At 40.9% G+C, this 15,930-nt stretch overlaps 1 protein-coding gene across 10 annotated transcripts; it reads left to right on the top strand.

The window, feature by feature from the left end:
• Positions 1-1,837: 1,837 nt before the first annotated feature.
• LOC103722886 (transcription factor PHYTOCHROME INTERACTING FACTOR-LIKE 13-like) lies at positions 1,838-6,647 on the top strand. 10 transcript variants are annotated; one of them, XM_008813599.4, is made up of 9 exons: positions 1,838-1,989; positions 3,229-3,380; positions 3,463-4,345; positions 4,475-4,573; positions 4,652-4,717; positions 5,041-5,106; positions 5,196-5,495; positions 5,566-5,692; positions 6,325-6,575. In XM_008813599.4, the coding sequence occupies exons 1-9, from the start codon at positions 1,864-1,866 to the stop codon at positions 6,414-6,416; spliced, it is 1,911 nt and encodes a 636-aa protein (XP_008811821.3). In that variant the 5' UTR covers positions 1,838-1,863; the 3' UTR covers positions 6,417-6,575. The 10 variants fall into 10 exon arrangements, with proteins under 10 accessions (XP_008811821.3, XP_008811828.3, XP_008811817.3 ...); XM_008813606.4 differs by having other exon boundaries at positions 3,229-3,335; XM_008813595.4 differs by having other exon boundaries at positions 1,849-1,989; positions 3,226-3,380; positions 6,325-6,647.
• Positions 6,648-15,930: the final 9,283 nt, after the last annotated feature.

Below are 15,930 nucleotides of genomic sequence, written 5' to 3' on the forward strand. Positions count from 1 at the left end.
CAGGATGACTTAAAGCTCACTATCAATCCTATAATTAGTACATCCATTATGTGATTAACTTTAGATATCCCGTGACTCCTCACTGGGATTACTCTGGCCAAGATTTTACTAAATTAATCACAAGATATTATCTCCTATTTTCAGGAGGGGTTAATTCCATCTCGACTCACAACTGACTACGCAAGTACTTGACTGCACCCAGTGACCTTCCGTCATTGAATTAGAAATTCAGGTAGTCCGATACCAAACTTATACCCATATCCACTCGGAACATCTCCTGACAGTAGAGCGTTCCAGAATTGGTCACGTTCGGTGAAATGTACTCCTACACTTCACCTGTGTGGCATACCAGTGTCTCCATACTCCTTGGTTAAGAGGACAACCAACGTATATGTCACACAATGACCTAATCTCGATAATGTTGTCGTCCTAGTAACAACATATCATTTGGTCGCGAACAAGTTTAAGGACTCAAAGATAAATCCTCCTTTATCATAATATAAGTCCTAAGGACTTCATCATATAAGAGTTCATTTGAAGATGAAATGATGAATAATGCCAAATAATACTTTATTAATTTGTCAATTCATTTACAAAATTCAATCATCAATATGCTGACGATTGACATTTAGGATACAATTCCCAACACACACCACCAAACTGGAGAAGCTAGACCGATCTCAGCACCCGTCCAGCCGACCTTGCCAAATGCCTGATGCAGCCTCGGCAAGCTAGGCCTTGCTAGCCACCGCACCCATGTGCATGCATTCGTCCTCCTACGTGGCCGTACATTGTGACGCCGCCCCACCATGCTCCGATTATCGGACCAGAACGGCCGGGGGCAACATCTCGCCATTCCTAAGAACGGACTCCACTGCGCACCATGATCAAGCCCAAGCAGCGCGCCACTCTCACTCATGATGATAACGGGCCATGCCCTGCTACGGCTTTCAACGTCTTATCATTCCCTAAAACAGACTCTACCGCGCACCACAAACTAGCTCAGGCTGCATGCCATTCCCTCTCATAATAAGGACGGGCCATACTTCCACCACCTAAGTGCTCCTATCAGGGCTATAAAAGCCTCCAACAGGTAATCCCTAGAGACTTCTGTGTTGGATATACAAAACTCTACTCTAATTTGATCGTCAGAAGATTCTCACCGGAAACACCGGTGAGGCTTTGTGCAGGTACACCGTCGGCCACGGGAGGTGGCTCTTCCTGTCTTCTTTTTCACTCCGGTAGCTCCTCCAACTCCTCTGGCGTGATCATCCTCGGGCCAGATTTGAACCGCAACATTAGGCATCAATTGTACTGGGTCAGTTAAACAAAATTGAAGAAAAAAAAAAACCAACAATAACAACAACAACCATACATACTCAAATGATGCAAGTAATTCTGGTCCAACCTAAATGATACCAAATTAAATTCGGCCTATTTGCACTCGTAAATTCTACATCGAGTGCTACTATGCGTAAAGCCAGCCACTCAATTTTTTTTGGTTTGAGACAGGTTGAGCAAGTTTGTCTAGAAAGGAGCTCTAATTCTTATTTTATCTTCAATCGTTCACTAGAAATTTGAAAACTCCATCTACACTTTTTTTTGGTTATACTCTATAGTATAGAGGACAGTATTTTTCTTATTTTATGTATACAAAAAAAATTAAAAACCCATAAAAATGAAGGGAAGGTTTCTTTAAAAATTATGGTTCATCAGACAGCCCACAGACGCCATCATAAATGCCATGCATAAGTTATGACAGTGATGTCATGTCCTCCTCCCAAATCCGAATCCGACGGTGGTTAAAACCCACGGGTCACCGCAGAAGCTAACCCCACACGATGTTGACCCTTCCTCACAAAGATGAGGACAGAGACCGCAGCAGGAGGGAAATCTATTCCATTTCTATTTCATAGTCTCCATCTCCTCTTCTTCAAAGCAGCGCACAGCATAACAGTAGAGTTGGAAGAGAAAGGAACCACCTTGGAGGTAGGAAGTCTGGTCTTTTTTGGTTTCCTCTCATCATTGTAGGCATCTTTTGAACATCTTTTTTTTTTTTGGCTAAATTTGAGTTCTTGGTTGTGATATTTTTTAACTTTATTCATAATTTACTCATATGACTTTTTTCTGTATTCATGATATTCCTTTCCATTTTCTCATGGTTTTTTATTTTATATTTAGAAAGTTTTATCCTTTTTTTTTTCTTCATATTTTTTTAGATTATTGTTAATCTTGCAACCTGGTTTCTACCCCTTTTTTTTTTTCTGTTTTTGTTTTTTGTTTTTTTAACTAACAAAGATGTATTTTTTGAGCATGATTCACTCTAAGTAAATGGTGTGGAATGAATTTTCAGTCTTTATGATATCTAATGATTGGGTTGAGTACTTCCTTGGGTGAAGTTGGTTTGTTTCTTCTGCATGTATTGACCTCCTTCATTAAAATGAAAAAATTCGATTTATTTAGATAAATATTGGATTCTTCTGGTGGTTGGTTACTTGCTCTGCTTCTGTTACTTCTTTTTTTCTTTTCCTGTCATGTACTGGTGGCTCATTTGGGGGCCCTTCTTTCTGCTCGGTTGTTTCTTGGCCTCTATGCTTGCACTTTGCCTCCGTTTTAGTTCGCTTTTGGTGGCTTCTTTGGCAATTTCTGCTTTTTTTGGTTGCGGAAGTTCTGCCCTTTTTTGGGCCTTCGTTGGAATTTGTAGGTCTCAGCTGCTGAGTTTCTCACTTTGTTTCTTCTATTGTCGAGTTTTTCTCTGCTTTCTGCGTGCTATGACTGATTTATTTAAGACATCTTTTAGAATAACCAGTTAGATGACAAGCTCTTTTCCTTTCAGTATCTCATCCGCTCATAATTTATGCATATTTTCTCCAAGATTTAATCGGCGTTGTATTCAGGCTATGTATCATTTTTGTTTTTATTTTCTATTCTTTAGAGTCTATTCAAGCTTCATAATTTTCAAGGATCATCAATTTCTTCTTTGGTATATGTGTAAGATTCTGAAACTAACTCCTAATCATAAGGTGTTCTTGAACTTCTACCATGCATGTCTGGACCTCTGCTCTTTGTGCTTATTAAATGTTAAATAGTTGAGCTCTTCCTATGCTTGCTATATGTTAAATTGCTGGTTTTTTGCCTGCAGCATGCATAACTTTTGATCTTTGACCATTGGTTATACTTCTATTCATTTTGGTTCTGATATACTTCACCTCTTTTTTATGTCAGAAGGAAGCTAACAGTTGTGCGATGAATCATTATGTTCCTCACTGGAATTTGGAAGATGACTCCACATCTTTTAGAGTTCTTCCTGCAACAAATCAGAAAAAAACTATCTGGTCAAGATCTGCTCCCTTTCCTTCCATTTCTTCTACAATTTCTAGGTAAATTTTATAGGAGAAGATCATAACTCTTCCTGATAGTACGCAAGCTAGTCCGTTTAATTCGACATTTTCAATCTCACAGGCTGGACGATGAGCTTGTAGAGCTTGTGTGGCAAGATGGGCGTGTAATCACACACAGTCAGACTCATCGGAAATCCCCTCCCGCCATCGGTGAATTTAAACAAGCTCAGAAAGCTGAGCCAGCACCAAAGTGCCGGGGGCCTCTCGGAATTTGGAGCAATCTGAGTCAAGAAGATGAAACTGCATCATGGTTCCAATACTCTCTTGATGATTCGCTAGAAAAAGAGTTCTGCCCAGAATTCTTCTGTGGAATGCCAAATGTAGATGCCATTGGTACCGGTAAGATGACTAAAGATGTCGCTGCAGAGGGAGAGAGGCCCACAAAATTTGGTGCAATCGAGGAAACAAATGTGTTTGCTGGGTCTGATCCTGAGCAATCCAGTATTCGTTTCAAGGAAAACACAATGCCACCTCCTAAAACAAACGTTATTGCTTCTACCCAGCAGGCTCCTTGTTTGCCAAGTAGCAATCTCGTAAATTTTCCGCACTTCTCAAGGCCAGGGCCAGTGATGGCTGATGTGGGATCATTGAATGGGCAGCTGGGGAAGGAATCAGGGAAGAGGATTCGGTTAGGGGCAGGAGAGTCCACCTCGATGATGACAATCGCATCAAGTATCTGCGGTAGCAACCAGATTCAAGCTCAGCCTGATCCCAGCCACACCATGAGCAGTGATACTGCAGGAGTTGCTGCAATAGGCCTGAAGGAGGATGCCCAGATGACATCACCATCGGAGAGAACGCGAACAAACACGTATGATGTTACTGTTACTTCATCATCAGGTGGGTCTGGTTGTAGTTTTGGAAGAGCAGGACGGCAGAGTGCCATCAATCAGAGCCACAAAAGAAAGGGAAGAGATGCAGAGGAATCCGAATGCCAGAGCGAGGTACTCCACTTCTTTTTTTCTTAACCCTTTTCTTTGAATTTTATGCTAGTTTCCTGTTCAAAATTTTCCAATGCACTCCATGTAGCATCACTGAAACATTGACAGCATCGAAACATTTAAAATATGCAGGAGGCTGACTATGAGTATGTGGAGGCAAACAAGCTAGCTCAACGGTCTCCATTTACACGAAGAAGCCGTTCTGCTGAAGTCCATAATCTCTCGGAGAGGGTAAGAGTTGATGACTATCTTCTTATTCTTTCATTCTGATTGTAACTTATGTTCTTGTATGAATACTTTATCGTTTAGAGAAGAAGGGACAGAATAAATGAAAAGATGAAGGCATTGCAAGAGCTCATACCTCATTGCAACAAGGTACGAATGCATCTGTCTTCATCATGTATGGAGAGAATCCTAAGCATTTCATCGTCAATATAGAATTTTATAGCCATTTAATAATCCTATTGAGCTGCAATAGCAATTTCTAAATATTTCTTTTTGTGAATTCTAATCCTCAGCTACTTTATTCTTGGGAACATTGGACATAGTCATGATGTAATCAAGTTTGTAATAGTAGATAGAGGACAAATTCTCTCTATGCCCTCTTCAGCATATTCTGTTGCACTTTATTTGCAATTGCCATGGCACTTTATCAGTTCGCACCAAATGCTGATTATATGGTAAATTTATAATTTCAGACTGACAAAGCATCGATGCTAGATGAGGCAATTGAGTACTTGAAGTCCCTTCAACTGCAAGTTCAGGTCCCGAAGATATATTATATCTTAGCATATGAACACCATGATTTTTATTAGATCTGATCTCTTTACATTTATTGTCACCGGTGCCTCAGATAATGTGGATGGGAAGTGGCATGGCACCGATGATGTTTCCTGCTGTCCAACAATACATGTCGCGCATGGGTATGGGAATGGGTCATGCTTCCATGCCCTCTATACATGGTCCAGTCCAATTACCAAGAGTCCCATTCATCAATCAGTCTATAGCCTCGACTTCGACGGCACACCAGATGCCACTGTGCCTCTCTCCAGCCTTGAATGCATTGAACTTTCCTAATCAGATGCAGAATGTCCATCTTCCTGGATCATATGCCCCGTACCTTGGCTTCCATCACATGAGAGCACCCTCTCAGGTGTGTGGCTCCCAAACTCTTGTGCCTTTGTTTCTCTTTTCTGAGAAATTACCAGCATGATCTCATGCAGGAAATGGATTTCTATACATACGGATCTCGCATGGTGCAGCAGAATCAGACAGCAGCAGCGCCGAACAGCAGCATCCTTCCTACTGCTGGAGAAGTTCCTGCTGAGAATAATCAAAACAACAAATCTGGTAAATAGCATATGGTTAATGAGTTTAGTGCACTAAATTTTTTTGAAGTCATTGAATATTAATGGAGACCTCAATTTGTGAGAGGACAATATGTAATCACTTTTTTAGGATCTAATAATGGAACCGATCTTATATTTTTATTTGTCATGTCTCCTCATCATAAAAAGAAAAATATATTGTTTATTTCAACCTATTAATGTAAGCCTTAGTCTTTCCTCACAGTTATGCTGAATCTGTTATGCAGCTAATATCTTGTAATGTCTACTATCGCATATGATATAAATAAATGAGAACAAGGCTAGTGCTAGAGTTTATTATCATCAATGAGTTTGGACCACTGGCAGATTTTTCCTTGTTCATATCGCAAAATGTCAAGTTCACATAGCTTCGCCATCATGTATTCCTTTCAGTGTGCTCCCATCTATGTCTTCGAGTGAAATCTATGAATCGGCCAGGCAATTAAGTCGCCATCTTTTTTTTTAAAAAATCCTTGCTTTTCATTTTTTTTCATTTTTTAATGTGGACAGGATCATGCATATAGTTCACATTTAGAGGGTCCCTCCAGTACCCATTAACTCAATAATTCAACTGCAAGAACCATAGCCTCATGGCTTCCTTTAATGATGATGCAGAGGAAAATCTGGTCAGACCGTGTGATGTGGATTGCCACCTTGTTGTCTCCTCCCCTGATGTTGGCCTGATGGATACTCTAATTACTTTGTAGAAGCCATCATTTACTAGTAAGTGTTGAGGGATACTAAGATCTGATCATTTTGCGTTGAGCTCAAAACTCAAGCTAATGATATTGTGATTGTTTCTATCTCATGTGAACTTGTAGTGTTTTTTGGTTCATACAAAGATATAGTTTCACTGATTTCCGAAATCAGCAGCTGTAAATATATTGTCATTGCTCCACTACTTTTAATGAATAAGCTCTGCCAATTCATCACATCCAGTTCTTTGTGCTTTCTATTTGAAAAGGTGCTTCTCATTAAGTCAATTTGAATGATCCATTGTGACAGTGGGTAAACTTGTAAGTGAACCTTATATCTGTTATTAAATCTCTTGAATAAGTGACCTAGGTGATGCCTTCCTTATCAGTCACACCCCTCCTCTCATTGGAGGAGGTTCCAAGTTTGAGTTTTTGGGTAGTGCATCTTCAAGTATTTGGATCTGCGTAATTTATCTTGGATGGATCTTCCTCTCTTCCCCTTAAATAAATAAATAAAATACCATAAAAAAAAATCCAGAGTTTGGCAAGCCTCATCAAAATCCTCATTAATTAGATTCCAAGCATGGCCTAAATCCATCTTCGAAGAAAATCAATCTTTCATTCTCTTTTATGATGGTCATTTAGGAGGCCAGTTTATGTGAAACCCTGTAGATGCTTAACTGATCCTCTTAATGAAAAGTTTGATTATATTTATTACTTATTCCTAATGTTATCTATGAAACTCACATAATTCTTCATCTTACACTCATAAATTGCTGGGATGAACATTTTTGGAAATTTAAAAACAGTTCATTTTCAGATTTTTCCCTCTATGTTTGGGATACTTTAAAGATGCGGACTGATTTGTCCCATCATGAAAAAAACTTGTTGGGGATACACCAAGGTTTCTATGTTTGCTACGACGACCAGATTTACCATTTCATGGAGCTGCAGGGATTGGTGCTGCTAATCTTTTGAAATTTCCATCTCTCTTCTGGTTATTATAAGTAGGGGTACAGAAATTTCTGAATTCTGATATGAACAGTGTGGCTTCTTTTGATCCGTGTTAGTTTTCTTCATAATATCTATCTTCGAAGGCAAGCATAGGATCAATCTGATTTGAAAAAATTCAAATGCACAGTACCTTATCATTTCCTTTTAAATCAGTACCACCAAGTTGGGAAGGTCTGTTTTTTACCCTGACCACTTGAAAATGCTATCAGCCATCTACAATATTCTCCAGTATCTATTCAAACTTCTGACCTGATTTTGGTTATCTGTTAGGGGGTTTGAAGTTACTGCTGTCATGAGACCAATTAGCCAGAGTAGAAAAAGGTGTACCTAGTATCTTTGCATGACCAAGTGGCTTATGGCAGGGGTATTGGCCATTTCTGGGGTAGTCCATAGATACATTATCCATCTAATCGTCGCATCCTACCCCGCTAAGATCGCCACCGGTCACTTTCTTTTTTATAGAAAGATATAGGCTCCACATGATGAAATCTGATCCTCTCTCCTTTTATGAAAAATATTCATCTGCTCTGATGCTAAGCCTCATCAGTGCAGCATGTTGGTGCTGATGTGAAATCAGGGGGACCATGCTGGCTGTGATGTCTCAGGCTGGTGAACCAGAATCATTTAGCAAGCTTCTTTGCAGTGGAGAGGGTGGGGGGGAGAGGAAGCTGTGAGAATGCTTTGGAGGTCCCACTGAGAATCTAATCTTAGATTGCTGAACCAACCCTCTCAGCAACAGCCATTCATATGTGGGGCTGTGGACAGCTCTTCTCCTTTCTTTGAAGCTGGAAGCTTGAAAGCGATTAGTGCCACTGGTTGGCCCTCTTGCAAACATGGCCAATGCTTGTGGCTTATATTTTTCTCAGCTTCCCTTCTATCCACAAGTTGGATCCAGTGTGCCCATTGGCCACCTTGGGATTTTTCTCTTATTCTTTAACCGTCGGCAGCTGACTTCGGTATTTACATTGGATCATGCTTCAGAGTTCAGATTCTCCTTTATGCTGAGCCCTCTGTTAACAATCATGGTTGTGAAAGTCTTCCCCTGAGGTCTGCAAGGATTAGTTTCTAGCTGTTTGGGGCGAGCCAGCAGCAACTCCTGATATCTTTGTGTGTATTCTTCACTAATCATAGGTTTTATACTAACTGCCAGAACTTATAGTACTTCTTAATATAACAAATGATGCTTGCTTGCATTAAATTATGATTAGTTCAATCTAGTGATATAATCAGAGACAATGCCAAGGGCATGCTATGTGGTTGCTTGCAATTACTATCAGTCAACATCTAAGATTGGACTTGGATGCAATCTATATGCATTTATTAAAAAGGAGATGGCTACAAGCTCCAAGTGCATGCATCTTTATGGCATTCAACAAAGACAGCCTTTCAGGGACCACATCCATATCAAACTCTCTTATCCTTGGACCATTAACCATCTACTATACCTAGTCATCATTAACGAGTTGGTGAACGAGTCTCGATTGAACATATGATCATGACCCTTGAGAGTACAATGCGATCAATCGCCCCGCATTTCATATGAAAGTAGTTGTTTACATGAGAATTCAAATATTTGAGGTAAGTGGAGTGATAGAGATCAAAAAGTAGCTTCTCATGGCATATCAACTGGCATGTAATTAAGTGGAAGGGCAGGATAGGTGGTGGTATACTTTCTCTATCTTCATTCAAAAGCCAAAAATCTTTGGTTGAGCTGTTCTGGGATCTTCCCTTCTCCCGGAGAGAGAAGGTAGAGATCTTCCTCCACGTCATTTCTTTGTCCAGTGCCTTCTCATGCATGGCATCACGGAGCTGATCATGGTTGAGATGATCAGGTTGCTAAAACAATAAAAAGATGGATTTAGAAGTAGGTTTTCAGCTTTCACTAAATTGTGGAACAGTAAGCTGAATTTTGAAAGTAATACAAACATTTATAGTATTGCATCATGGAGATCCATCAATTGGTACATTGAAAAGATTTTTAAGTGTCCATTAGCTAAGCAAACAAAAAGAAAGAAAATAAAATTAATAATTTGTAGTTTTATAGTAAGCAAGATGTTGCTGGAACTAATTAGCAACAGAGCAGTATCGTCTTATGTCCCAGTTTGAGACTATATTTGATACTGAAAAAAGTTAGTGATATGTCCTGTTGAATCAATTGATGGAGTAGCTTTCCATGTTACAAGGACTGAAGGTTATTATGTTTAGCATTATTCACAGTGATCAAGAAGTCATTATCGAGCCATGAGTCTCATCTCCCTCTTTTTACCAGGCTTTTGTTATTCTAAAGGGGCATGAACTCCAACCGAGCTTCGCAAGTCTGTCAACTGATCAAGCTGATTAACAAGCCAAGCCCATATCTAATCTATCGAGTCATTCAAGCTTGGCTCATTTTCTGAATGATCAAACTTGGCCAAGCCAATCATCAAACTAAGCCCGAGCTGTTCATCTCCACTTTCTATGAGAAATTATTCTTTACCCTGCATACACGACGTCATCCATGCACACAACCAATCACAACCCATAGTTTCTCTGGGCCCCATTCATCTGTGCTTGTGCCTGGTGCGCTGGTACAAGAACGAGCGGCAGTAATAAATGGCGTACATAGCTGCATGGTGTAGAAAATAATTTTTTACACTATCTGTGAAGATCCGTGCGGGCATGTATTTAGTCCCATATCGGTTATTTGTTGGATAGATCTTGGATACTTATACATGATCAAGTAACCCAAATAATATCTTCCGACTAGCCATTTTGGATTAGGTTCTGAGTTGTTATAAATGACATCATGGCAGACCTAGTCCATAACCTATGTGGACTAGAGGACACTGCAGCACAAATCCATTGGAGCTGACCACGGGCCAATCATAGTATTTGTGATTAGATTTGAATGGATTTGAACCCTTAGCCTGATGAGAATGTTAGGGCTTGAACAAGGAAGCATGTGAAGATCCGTGCGGGTGTGTGTTTAGTCTCACATCGATTATTTGCTGCATAGAACTTATATGCTTATATAGGATTAAGGAATCTAAATAATATTTTTTGGCTAAAAATTTTAGATGAGGTCCTGAGTTGTTACACTACTCACAGTCTAGCCATTTTTGTTCGACTGCCGTTACAAATATATTCTTATTTTCAAGTAAAATACACCTCCAACCTATTCACTATGAATAGAAAAAAGAGTTGTAAGATAATTTTAAAAAGTTATATCAGTGCACCCTTGTACGTACGATGATCATTTGCCTTTGCCCCAATGTTAGATTCCTTGGCTTTGAGTGTGACGCCCTGTGCAGTAATAACTGAAGTGACCACAAAAACATGGTGTCATTCTTGACTCTGTTTGGCACCAATGTAGATGTACGGGCAATCTATGGGAGCATCAATGTCTTATGTCGGCGTAGGACGTCGGCAGGACATGTGGAAACCTGCCGAATTAAGTACAACCAAAGTCAAGTCTGGCTGCATAAAAAGCATGCCCATGAAAAGAAAAGGAAATGGAAATAAAACAGAAATAAAAAAGAAAACATGCTCATGAAGCAAACCATAACGTGCAAAAGTTTATCTCACTTGCGTGTAGCATGCATGGATAGCTGGTGTGGACAAATGCAATGATATCTTCATCATAAAGAAACTCGCAATCTTGTTCAAATCACTGTCATTAATTTTCACATTTAGAATGGAAGTTTCATGCATTACTTATATGTTAAAATTGTAGAAAATAGGCTTGATAAGGTTTTCTTTTGTGAAGTCTCCTGGTGATCAAAACATTCTTGGGGAAAGTTCTTCGCCAAAGTTAGGCTCGTCTAGGGGCATTGGAGGAGCAACCCCATAAAGTTTGATTACGCCGAGTTATCGTATCATTGATCCTTTTATGACATGTAACCAACGGGTGGCTGCTCGGCTCATGTGATGCATTTATTAGAATACCCTACTGGAAGTTGCACGATGTTCTTTTCTATTGGTGTGGTCCCTCCTCATATGGGACCCACCTTATTGGAAGGTTTTTAAAAAATATGGGATAAGAAGAAAACTGCCGGCGTGGGTGAGGTAATCACAAAGAAACCACGGAAGAGAGAAAAAAAAAAAAAAAAAGAAAAAAAGAAAAAAAAAAATGCTTTGTTGGATGATTAGATGATTGATTTTATTCAGATTTGGCTAATATTTTAGAATGTTGTTTTCGACAGTGAGAGCTATAGATTAAATGGTTTGCATCTTTGAAAAGTCTTCTCTATTGATTATTTCAAGCATCAACACTTGGTGAGATTCATCTTCTATTTTGCTGTTTATTGTCAAAATTCATCTTATTGGTGATGAATATTTTTGTTGTATAAGCCAAGATTAAATCTTGTTGATATTTGTGCTGTCTCTAGTTGAACTAGAGAGAATCTATTGTAATCACATTATTCTAAATAGTAAAATTTTTTGGTTGGACTAGATTCCATAATTTTTTTCTTCACATCGAAGAATTATTTACGTTAAAAAAATTTGTGTTGCCTTTTGCATGTGGATTGCTTGATTATTTTTGCTTATTAATTGCTTAAGTAGATTATAGAGATTATTGTTGCTTAGTAAGTGATATCCCATTTAATTATAAAAAGAAGAAAAAGAAGTTTGCAGCATTATTATTATTTGATTGTATTTTTTCAACACTTTCCGACCTCTATACCTTCTAGAAACTGGAAAAACTATAGTTTTATCCTATCGTATTTGAGCAATTCTCACTTAAATCTTTACTTTTCAAAAAAATTTAGTTAGATCCTTTAAGTTACCAAGCTAACCTAATATAGTTCTGTCGTTCATCTTTGTTAATAAAATTAGGTCATATGACTATTATATAATGACATAAATTTAATATGGAACTAAAATATCCTTAGTATCGGTTGTTTGGGGTGGAGAATAAAATCGCTTCAAAACCTATCTTAGAACTTCTCATGCTTCCAGCTTCAATGAATGATCAGAACCTGGGTGAGAAATAGGTGGCAATCCTCACCAAAAAGCTTGTTGCAATATTCTGTTATTAAGCTTACCAGCCTCAGAATGGTGCCCTTGAAAGGTGGCGGAGTTTGCCTCAATAATTCCACCTAAACTAGAGGCACCATAACCATCTGCTTGATGAAATCCCTAGTGAGGTTCTGGATCTCGATGCAGGCCTTCTTGTCAAAGAGGTGATTAAACTCTGGACAGAGGCATCACCTGTGCTTATATAGCGTATCACATCTGGCTAAACAGATATGCTTGCACTTTTTATGGTAGGAGGGCATCTCCGAGGGCTTTGGTGGATAGAGTCATCCGTCAGGCGACAAAAATTATCGCCGCTACCCAGGCACCTTCACCGAAGTGGGCTAGGGACATCTGGGGCTCCCATTTTGCTGTTACAACGCCCGGGTTACTCTTGATTCTTGGGAGCTCCCACTTCCTGACCACCTCAAGGTGAACTTTGATGGTAGCGCCTTGGCGAGAAGAGACAGAGGAGGGACAGGGTTTGCGATCCGAAATCACGACTCTAGGTTGATTGCGGCAGACGGAAGGCACACCTGTGATATGACCGCTATTGGAGCGGAGCTTAGAGCAGCATAGGAGAGAGTCACCTATGCGAGGTAGAACTTAGGAGCAGACTGCATCATTCTGTAGGGAGACTCGACTACGGTGACTAAGTGGATTCGTGACGTCGGGTGACAGGGCGATGGCTACCCCCTACTCAGGAACATTCAAAGCCTGGTGGATGGTTGCAGCTCATTTCAAGTTGTCCATATGTTTCGGAAGGCAAACATGGCAGCAGATTGGGTCGCCTCCTTTGATGCTCACCACTTGGAAGAGGTTTTATGGATAGGAACTGATTTTGCTTTCCTACCATTATGTACTCTTATTTCTCTTGATGCTGATGGTAGAACTCATGCCAGATTGACGTGAGCTACCGAAGTACCAAAAAAAAGAAGAGGCGATTGAATTTCAACTAGAGCTTGTTCAAGGAGTCGACGATGTTTAGGAGCTTGAGGAACTTGATGGGTCCTTCTTGACCTTGGTGATGGTCTTTCCCAAGTGGAGGAAGACGAAGATGCCGTCATAGGTGGTAATCTTGATGAAGCAGCTGGCCTAAATATTTTTTTTTTTTTTTGTGGGGGGGGGGGGGGGTGCACTCGAAGACCTCACTATAGAGGTGGTACCTGACCTTGAGGAGGTGCTTGACTGCAAACTAGAGGTGGCGACCTAGGGTGAAAAATTATATCCTATACCTAGTGTACTAGCTTAGCAGTTCACCAAGCCAATAACATTTGGCTACATTAGTGTAAGGAAAAAAAGAAAAAGAAAAGCAGATTTAACCATTTTGATTGCATCGACGCCGGCACTGATGCGAACTAGTGGTTTTACATTATGAACTTCCAAATCAATGCCTCGTACAATAGCACTGCCATTGGCTGGAACCCATTCATTACCAATCTCCAACATCTCCTCTCTCTCCTCCTCTATCTCCAACATCCTCTCCTTCTCCCTCTCATCTTCCTGTGCGAACCCGTTCATGGGCAAAATGCCACCCCCGGCAGCATGATGGGGGAATCACCGGCGATGGCAACGACGAAACGACATTAGCGAATATGAAAATGACAATGAGAAAGAGGATAGAGGAGGCGATCCATCCCCAGTTGATGCTAGGTGAAGTGGGGAAGGGGAGCTAGAACTTGGCATTGAGGTCATTGGAGAGGAAGCAGAGGAGACCGGCAGAGAAGGCAAAAGGGGAGAACCTATGGGGAGGAGGGGGAAGGGGGGGAAGTCGGAACTAGATGATAATGGCAAGATCGAGAAGGAGGAGGGTGATGGGGGGATGAGGGGGCCAGAGATGGAAAGGGAGTAGAAAAGTTGGGGGACAGGGCAGGAGGAGAGCAAGGGGGTGAGCTAGGGGAGTAGATGTGGGCTTCTATATGAAAGCATATTATTAGCTATTGTATATTGAGGTGATACACTAAATGTAGGGTATAATTTCTCTAGTAGTTGATGTAGGGCTTGATGCTTTAGACATCATCAAACTCGAAGGAGGTGATCTCAAGGTCGAGGGTTTAGAGGCTAGCTAGCACGGACATTGGAGTCCCAAACGTCGATGTAGGTGGCGATGCAGCAACCGAGGTAGTTGTTAGCGGTCATTCTCTTGAGGATGAAAAGCAACATTTGGATGATCAGGACTGAAAGAGGGGTGGGGCAATGGCGGCGCCATCACCATTTCGACAGTGGAAGAAGAGGAGAAAGGCATGGGGAGGGGGTGCTGTGGACAGTAAGGAGGCGGCAAAACTTGGCCTCAATCTTGTTAAGGGTGACGTTAAGGAGGCCATCATCAAGTGGGGTGAATGAGGTCTTGAGGATGAAGAGGGAGGTTTTTAGAATAGATAAGAAGTGGGAATGATAGAGTAGTCGTTGAGGCCGTCACCGATGTTGTCGAGCTACTGAACGACGAGGATGCAGTTGTCAGGAATGAAGCAAAGGGCCTCCTCAAGGTACTTGAGGATAGAGAGGTAGCCAAGAAGGTCAATGCAAGGGTTGGAGAGGAGGGGCTGCTCGAGGCCGTAGATAGCATTTACCACCTAGAGAATAAGTTGGGACGGGGCCGATGGCATGGTCAATGTGGCCAACCCCTTCCATACCTTGATCTCAAAACCCTCATGGCCACCCTCTTCATCCTCACCCTTTTGATGGCCCTCTCGCAGCTCGAACTCCACTAACCCCTCCTCTCTACCATCAATAGTCCTTTCCTCAACTTCACCCCCACCCTCACCCTCATTTAAATCTCCTTGCCGAGAAAATATGAGAAGTTCATTGCTCTTAAAAGAATTCCCTAGCACCTATGATGAGGCTCATTTTTGACCGACGTTCAAGTATGAGTACTCTACAATGAATCCTCCTTGCATGGTAATCTGAGCACCACTTGAATTTGAGAATAGATGGCCTACCATGCCTAGTACTTTGGGCCCCTGCTCTCATTACGTCTTCCGTAATGTCGGCGGGGTCAACCCTACGGTGTGCACTGTGCTGGAGCCTTGAGTGAGGATTGGCCAGATAACAATGCAGGATATGCGAAAGAAGAGGTAGAAGGCATTTTTGTCTTTCAAGATAGCAGGTTCACAGTGTTGAGTGTGGTTCATAGGCTGCAAAACCACATTTGATCAATTAGGAAATTGAATGGACTTAATTAAAAATTTTGAAGAAGGGGATCTAAATGAGAATATCCATCTAAAACTAGAGGGGGCCAAACTATAATTTTTTCCTAGAAATTTGTGGGGTAGTTGGGGCACTTGCTATGGCTTCATTGTATCTGTTGACTGATGGGCCTTAACTCACACGGCCTCAGATCAGGCCCACCAACACCCACAAAATGTGCTATTTACTACATGATAGTTACAAACATAAATGTGTGTGAGTGTGGGGAAAGGTTTGGACCATTGCCATCTCTATCGACCAATTTAATAGCAAACAAGTTGTCACTATACACTAGCTCTAGGCACATGCAATGCACATGAATGGTTCCAAA

The sequence above is a fragment of the Phoenix dactylifera genome, chromosome 11, assembly GCF_009389715.1.
Source record: "Phoenix dactylifera cultivar Barhee BC4 chromosome 11, palm_55x_up_171113_PBpolish2nd_filt_p, whole genome shotgun sequence".
NCBI classification, from domain to species: Eukaryota; Viridiplantae; Streptophyta; class Magnoliopsida; order Arecales; family Arecaceae; genus Phoenix; species Phoenix dactylifera.

What these genes read in the sequence shown, in the direction of transcription:
- LOC103722886 (XM_008813595.4), top strand. Translation starts at nt 1,864, where the DNA reads ATGAGGACAGAGACCGCAGCAGGAGGGAAATCTATTCCATTTCTATTT. An exon ending in TCCATAATCTCTCGGAGAGG is followed by an intron (nt 4,574 to 4,651) that starts GTAAGAGTTGAT and finishes TTTATCGTTTAG; the next exon opens with AGAAGAAGGGACAGAATAAA. An exon ending in TCATACCTCATTGCAACAAG is followed by an intron (nt 4,718 to 5,040) that starts GTACGAATGCAT and finishes TTATAATTTCAG; the next exon opens with ACTGACAAAGCATCGATGCT.